Genomic DNA, 8,506 nt, shown 5'->3' on the forward strand with positions numbered 1-8,506 from the left:
GAGCCTCTTGTGCTAACGCACTGAGTTGAGAACTAAAATCTGATACTGATTCATGTTCTTCCATCTTCAAGTTCTCAAATTTTGATTTGAAAAAATCCATCCTTGAACTCTTGACCTTCTCAGTTCCTTCAAAGTGTAATTGCAGAATATCCCACGCCTCTTTTTCATTCTTGCAGCTTTGAATCAGATCAAATTGCTTCTTTTTGACTGATGTAAAAATACCACATAAAGCTTTTGCATTATACTTTGACATCTCCTTCTCACGCTTTGTCCATTTAGCCAATGGTTTGTTGACCACAACACCATATTTATCTACTGTTTTGGGAACTTCATAGCCATCTTCCACTGATGCCCAAACATCCAGATCAATACTTTGTAAGCTTGCCTTCATCTTCACTTTCCAATGCCCATATTGTTCAGGATCAAGCATAAGCTCAGCCACCATGCTTCCTACTGTACTATGTCTTTCCTTCTTTTCTCTTGCCTTCGGAATCTTCACTAGTGACTTAGGTGACCCGCTCTGATACCAATTGTTAATGTAAAAAGACACAACAGTAGTATTGCAGAAAGTAAACCGAGAGACAAAACACTACAAGCAAATACTTATGCTTTATTAGAATCTCTTTTAAACAATCTATTACAAGATCTGTTTAATTCAGCTTTTACACGTCTAGTGTTAACACCTTAACACACGCTACTGAACGATTTCTAAGCTACAAATCTTATGTCTCTCTTCCGCCAGTACTTCAGCAACTGCTTCAGCACGACCAAGACAACACTCAAGAGCTTTTCACTCTCTATAAAATCAGCCTCCGTGTCTCTGTCTTTTCTGATGATCCTCAGAGCTATTTTATCATTAACTCCACGTTCTGCAATGCCTTTTCTCCAAGGCATCAATAATATGGACATCTTCCAAAACAATAAGTGCAACTTTCGTTTTCTTGGAATTGCACTTATTCCACTTTCTTTAGGTCATAAACTTGCTACCCAAGTTTATTCCTCTTGCATTTTCTCCAAAGATACTCTCTTGCTCTCCAAGTCTACACGACTCTAGCTCAACACCTTGACTCCACATGGTCTTCACCACTCAGCAACGCCAGCGACTACTTCAGGACAGACATCTTACATCTTCAAATTAAAGATATAGTTTTGGTACGTTACGTATGTATGTACTACTTGCATGAAACATTAGGTTGCTTTCTTTGAATATAAAGCATATTTTAAATGTCTAAAACATAAATTAACATTTATAAGTTACTACTACTTACGTCCGCACTTGTAACCAATGGGGCGGTTAGCGAAGTTACAGCGTTTGGGGATGGTAAGAGCAGTCTCCGGCTGCACGCCTGAGGCTTTAGCCGTGTCGGAGAGTAGAACGGCGCAAAGACATTTTAGGATTCTGAGCGAATCTTCTGATCTGAGCACAGCAACCTCCCGGCACGGCTGCAGGGCCGGCCCTGGGCCAAATCTTCAAGATTACTCACTTTCTTCAAGCATAATAGATGGTAACACACGATTCAAGTTGCCAACATTGTCTTTTCTCTCTCCTCTCTTTGGCGATTAGAAAGGCGATAGGGTTTTCCTTTCCACCTCTCGCACCGCCGGTCTCCGGCCTCACGCCACCGTCGAGAATTCCTCACCACACCCCTTCTTTTTCTGATTTCTCCTTTGCTTCTCCCCGATGGGGAAGCGAAAGAAACCTGGCCCCTTTATGTTTCCTCCGGCTTCTAAATTTGGTCGGATTGCTATGCTAGCCCGTGGATCTCCTTTGGTACGAAAATCGAAGGAATTTTCCGGCATCTCCTTCAGTTCCGATTTGGCTCTGGATAAGGATCTCGAATCTCACTTTCCCTATATAATCTTCTGATCTGAGCACAGCAACCTCCCGGCACGGCTGTGGGGAAGAAAGTGAGTAATCTTGAAGATTTGAAATAATAATCTTGTTTGTGTGTTTCAAATGGATTCGTGAATGTGTGGTTTATATAGGGAAAGTTTTGTCTGGATTCAAGGCACTGGTGGTAGTGGAGTAAGCACTTGAGTGAAGAGGAGGTATATTGTTCTTACCAACAACAGAAGTTCCAGGTGTGGAGCTGAGAGATCACTGAGCAAACCTTTTAATACTTATTTTATTTCTTACTGGCATTATCAAATGAAATGGTGGGGTTTGTGGGAGTTGTGTCATCACCGACCTTGGAGCTTTTGAATTGGTGTTAATGGCAGATGATATAATGAACTTTTTAATGTTTTTTTTTTCTTTTTCTATTGCGTTGGAAGCTTCATACAGAGGGTTTGGTATAAACCGAGGCAAATTTAATTCAAGGACTAAACCAAATCGGTTTAGGGTTAGTACTTGAGTTGGCTACAAGAAGATTTGTTTGTGTACTCTACTCTATTCGACACGGAATAAGAAGATGTTATTATGCTATAACTCAAAGCTATCTTCTTCTTCATTCGTTTCCCACTAGATTAGAATTATCTTTTGCCTACAATCAGGTGACAATCTCAGTCTTGCAGAAGTCTGTTATTATTACTAGAGCATGTTAGATTAAGCATTAAACAAGCCCATTGACAAGAATACGGCAGCTTCTTTTCTTTTTTCTTGCGAAATGTTTTTTATTGGTCTAAAAAGTCACTTTTATGAAATTTTAAATTTATTGATCATGTAAAAGAGGGCCGTTTGTCATTTCCATCTAGATGATTCATTTGTATGTTCTATTTAGATGATCTATTCAGATTTTTGTGACTGTTTGTTTGTTCATCCAAATAACTCATCTAGATGAATCATCTAAATAAAACTTATGTCTGTTTTTTTATTTTCATTTCCATCTAAATGAGTTTAGTAAACAAATTACCAAAATACTCTTGTGTTGATTTAATCATATATTTGATATTAATTTTAACTATATTTAATTATTTAATCTAATATATTTACATTAGAAGTATTTCAAAATTAACGAGTTTTTTTGCGGTTTTGGGCGGAAAACAAGATTTTTTGGTTTTAGCGGGAAAACACACTTTTCGATTTTGGCTAGAAAATGAGATTTTGCGATTTAGGCGGGAAAACGAGATTTTGCGATTTAGGCGGGAAAACGAGAATTTCGGTTTTGGCGGGAAAACAGGTTTTTCGGTTTTGGCGGGAAAACGAGCTTTCTCGATTTTGGCCGAAAAACAAGATTTTGTGGTTTTGGCGGTAAAACGCGTTTTTGCGGTTTTGGCGGGAAAATGAGATTTTCGGTTTTGACGGTAAAACAGTTTTTTTTTTTAGATTTTGGTCGGAAAACAAGATTTTGCGATTTTGACGGGAAAACGCGTTTTTGCGGTTTTGGCGAGAAAACGAGATTTTCGGTTTTGGCGGGAAAATGGAATTTTTTGATTTTGGCCGGAAAACGAGATTTTGCGATTTTGACGGAAAAACGCGTTTTTGCAGTTTTAGCGGAAAAACGTGTTTTTGCAATTTTAGCGGAAAAACAAGATTTTTCGATTTTTGCCGAAAAACGAGATTTTGCGATTTTGTTAGGAAAACACATTTTTGCAGTGTTTGCGGGAAAATGAGATTTTCGGTTTTGGTGGAAAACACGTTTTTTTTTTGTTTTGGCAGGAAAACAAAAAATTTCGGTTTTGGCGAGAAAAGAAGATTTTTCATTTTGACGGAAAAACGATATTTTGCAATTTTGACGGGAAAACGCGTTTTGTGATTTTTTACGGGAAAACACGTTTTTGGGGTTTTGGCGTGAAAACATGTTTTTGCAATTTTTGCGGGAAAATATGGCGGGAAAACAGGTTATGGCGGGAAAACACGTTTTTGCGATTTTGGTGGGAAAACGTGTTTGTGTTTTAGCGGAAAATGCGTTTTGGGGTTTTGGCGTGAAAACATGTTTTTGTGATTTTCGCATGAAAACACGTTTTTGCAAATTTGGCGTAAAAACACGTTTTCCCAAGAAAAATGCGTTTTGGGGTTTTGACGTGAAAAATTAGTTTTTAGGTTTTCGCGGAAAAACGTGTTTTTGTGGTTTTGTCAGTTTTCGTGTGTGACAAAATGATATTATGTTTAAGTTTGTAATTTGTGAATTATATTAAGGGCATAATAAACAATATATCATTTTGAATGAACCATCTCCATTCAAATGATCTAAATTGGTTCAGCTGGATGGACTTTGAAGTTATGCCTAAACTTCAAAAAGTCATTCAGATGATCTATCTGGATGAATTGCATTTTTAGTGCCTAAACAAACAAAACTCTCATCTTCGTCCAGATGACTCATCCAGATGGAGAAACAAACATGCGCTTTATATACAAGCTAATCTCCAAAGAATATGAATGAAATTTGTATCCTACGTATGATTGCTAAACCACTTCTGTAGTATACCCCTGAAGCTTCAGCTTCGCTTGGTAATTTGTAACACGATACGATTCCTGATCACTTTATCAACAAGGCGTGCAAGCTGACCCACGGCACGTGACTGCTGCTTGTGCCTTCTCTCATCCCTCTCCAGCCAAATGTAGTACACTGAAATTTGAAAAGCTAACCTCAAAAGAATAGAAGAATGGTTACATCATGATTAACTCGGGGTTCTTATGACGGGATTCTTAGCGGAAGTTAAGAAACTGTTTCTTAACTTCCGCTAAGAACCTCACTCTAAGAACTCCGGATTAATCATGGTCGTATTCCAATAAGGACTAGCGGCACTTGTCATCAGAGTTCCAACCATTTTTAACCAGTGTAAAAGTGTATAGACTCGCAAAATATAAATGATCATGCGACTCTTCGGGTTCACCACAAAACACACAACCTTGAATTTGCCTCCAATTTCACATTCGTGTACCTGTTGCTAATCTGTCTTTAACACAGAACACACAACCTTGAATGGCCAGCTTCTTTCTCCTTCATTAACCTCATTTGCTTCCGCCTAATTTATTTGTATTTTTTTCTTTTTATCGATAGAAATTGTTGTTATTAGTTATGAAATCTAGAACATATGTTTTTCGATTTGTTATTTCTCTCTGCATTGTTCATAAAATTTGGATTTTTTCCTTGTAAAATATTATAATGTTTGTCTCCATCAAGTTCTTGTATCTCTAGCCCGAGCTACTTTAAACTATTTTGGATCTTATACAAGCCGATCCCACCGCGTGTTCATGTGAACATCACATGGGGTGGTCCCAGCAAAAGACACCAAATATACTTCATATTATTAGGAAAGACACCAAAAAGAAATTTAACAAAAATCTCTCTGCTTACACCAAAAAGAAAGAAAAAACTACTATGGGATTTCATATATTGATATTATTTTAAATAGAACAAACACAACCAAGAAAAAAGGTTCTTTTATTAAAAACATAAATTGCGACATTATTTTTGGCAGAACATATGAGATAAAGCCATCTCTTTTTAGTTATCCTTGACAATGGTGACAGGGCAAGGCGCGTGGTCGATCACAAAGCTGCTCACGCTTCCCATTATTATCCTGTTTCAATATTTGAACTAGATTAGCCATTTACACGCCGTAAAATAGTCTCATCACGCATTTGCAGAGAAAAAAAACAGATTAGCAGTTTTAATTAACAAAATGAAAGTTAACTATTGAGAAACGTCAGACATGTATGTTAAGAAAACGTGTAACCGTTGATATTTTTTGGCTTCCGTGCAAGTGTTAACCATTGATTAGATTCTCTTAAAAAAAATCTAAATAGAATGTTTCTTAGATAACAGATAAATACAAATTTTCAAAGCTAAACTTAACACATAACTAATTATCGTTTTTCTGTGACCTTATCCACTTTCGGTGGGAAGTCATTGTCATGGAAGGAATAATACTTAACGTTAAATGGATAGTTTTATTAAAATATATATATATATATATATATATCAAATGAAATGGAATTTTTGTGAAGTGAAATGAAATTAAAAATATATTTTTTTTTTGTAACTGTGAAATTAAAAATATTAAGTTTACAAAAAAAAAGTGAAATGGAATTTATGAATTAATAAAAGAAGTAAAGAGAAACCTTTGAAGGGCACTGAGTCCTCTGCTTCCCATGACAATAGAATCAAGTTTGAGTTCTTTAACAGCATCAACGAGCTTCTCTCTTGCATCTCCCCAGTATAGTTTTGTCACTACATGCACCTATTATAACCAAACCGGTAATTAAACGTCGCAAAAATGTATTTTGATAAAGATCAAGTAGTGTAATTATCTATTTAAAAACCTCTTTCTTCCTTGAACCAGTGTCGAGCATGTCAAGACATGCGATGTCGATCTTGACACCGTAGTTCTCCATGATCTTCGGTTCCCTAAACTCAACCAACGGTATGAGAGCTGAATCACCAAGTTAAAACCGGATTAAACCGATATTTCGATTTCAAAATTTCCAAATCGGATTAAAAGAGACTTACGAGAACCGGATTCGAGCCAGAGGGCGTTACGAGATTCAGCTTCAGAGGTTGGTAGTGTATGGATGATGTAAAGTGTGTCTCCTTTGTCAGCTAAGTTCTCGATGGCCCATTTGAGTGCGTTCTTGCTGCTCTCTGAGAAATCCATCGCGATTCCGATCTTCCTGTCTTTAGGCATCGTTCTTGGTTTTCTTGATCGAACTTGGAAAGAGTTTTGTTCAGATTTTTACAGAGAGAGATGGTGAAGAGTTGTGAGAATGTAGCTTTCTAGCTACGAATGTTAAAGTTATAGGGTTTGAATAAAGCAGAGCCAAAGACAAAGAATGAAGTTTCGACGAAGTTTCGTCTGTGGGATCCATTGGTTGCATCTAAACCGTCCAATTTCAACATCGTACGGTAGTATAAGAAAGTATGAGATTTTTCTATTAATGAATAAACTTTTTTTTTGTCAACTATTAATGAATAATTGCTAATAGTTTAGATGTTATCTTAAATACTAAGTAACAAAACTTTGATATATAATTAAAGTTTAGCAGATTGTTTGAATATACTCCGTGTGGTTCGGTTCATAACAAGTGGAGTGCATTTTGACACTTTTTTATTAGTCAAAAATATTATTTTAAATTTTAAATATAATTTATATCGAATTTAAAAATTAATATTACCTATTAAATGTATTAATTTTATAAAAACTTTAATTTATCTAAATTACTATTGATTGAATAGTTATAGTTATTAATAACGTACATATATTTTTTATCATTTTCAGTTTGTGTACAAAATGTCAGAGTAATTAATACATTTTTGTTTCAAAATAATACATATTTTAAATTTTCACATATATTAATAAAATATATTAAATTTTAGTATTAAATGATATTTTTTTGTGATCGTTTATTTCATATAATTCTGAACTAAAAATTTGGTAAATACAAGTATTTTTATAAAAGTTTACAATTAATTATTATTTGTTAAAAATATATATTAAAAATATGAAAATGTATTTTATTTCTTTAAAACATGCATGTATATGAAATTGTACAAGAACTAAGTCTCACGATTTTTATACTAGACAATGTATAATACCGGAAAGCCATTTGGTAACTTTTGCTTAAAATGCATGAATCGACGTGTTAACATTCTAACTATTCGTATAGATTCTATCACAACTCTAGTAATTGGCCAAGATATAGTTATATAGATAGCTTCACATCTCTCACTTGATGCTAACACTACAAGAAAACAACGGTATTCTGACGGACATTCCGACGGAAAATGAAATCCTCGGAATATCCCGAGGAATTTCTAAGGAAACACAAAATTGGGTTTCCTCGGAATATACCGACGGAATTCCGAGGAAATATCAATCCGTCGGAATATTCCGAGGAAAAATGGGTTCCTGAGAAAAAATCGATGAATTCCGAGGAAATATTATAGCCGTTGGAGAGCCGTTGGGGGATTTTACAAAATTCCGAGGAAATTCCGACGAACTAGCCTTTTCCGTCGGAATTCCGTCGGAATTTCCTCGATCTGTCGGCAGGATTTAAACTATAAATACAAGCCCTCATCTTCCTCTTCATTCACTCCATATCTTTATCCTCCCTCTTACTCTATTTACACACGAATTTGATTCACAAAAAATATGCCTTCTTCAAATTATTTTTGTTTTTGGATCGATCGACCTCATTTGGATCCGAACACGAGATTGCTTACGGAAGAATACCAACGAGGTATAACCGAATTCATGGGGTTAGTTCACCGACAACCAGAAGCAAAAACAGGTAAGTTAAGATGTCCTTGCTCTAATTGTAAAAATAGAAAGGTTATTAAAGAGTGAGATGTTTGGACTCATCTATATTTGAGTGAGTTTACACGAAGTTACAAAATTTGGTATCATCATGGGGAAACTGATTATGAACATGGTAGTACTAGCGAACCTCAGCCAGAGGTTAGATTAGAAGAACCAATTAGAACGGATGTAGATTATGGTGTAGGTACTGAGCAGATGGTAAATGATCATTTTAGAGGGGAAGATTTACCCAATGCAGAAGCTAGGAGATTTTATGATATGTTGGATGCTGGAAAGCAACCATTATACGAAGGTTGCAGAGATG

General features: G+C 35.7%; 1 protein-coding gene across 1 annotated transcript; it reads right to left on the reverse strand.

Annotated features, from left to right (window-relative positions):
• Nucleotides 1-5,246: 5,246 nt before the first annotated feature.
• LOC106296807 (universal stress protein YxiE-like) lies at nt 5,247-6,673 on the reverse strand. Its single transcript, XM_013733036.1, has 4 exons — nt 6,396-6,673; nt 6,209-6,318; nt 6,008-6,126; nt 5,247-5,466 (listed from the first exon to the last, which is right to left on the reverse strand). The coding sequence occupies exons 1-4, from the start codon at nt 6,568-6,570 to the stop codon at nt 5,391-5,393; spliced, it is 480 nt and encodes a 159-aa protein (XP_013588490.1). The 5' UTR covers nt 6,571-6,673; the 3' UTR covers nt 5,247-5,390.
• Nucleotides 6,674-8,506: the final 1,833 nt, after the last annotated feature.

The sequence above is a fragment of the Brassica oleracea genome, chromosome C6 (genome assembly GCF_000695525.1).
Source record: "Brassica oleracea var. oleracea cultivar TO1000 chromosome C6, BOL, whole genome shotgun sequence".
NCBI classification, from domain to species: Eukaryota; Viridiplantae; Streptophyta; class Magnoliopsida; order Brassicales; family Brassicaceae; genus Brassica; species Brassica oleracea.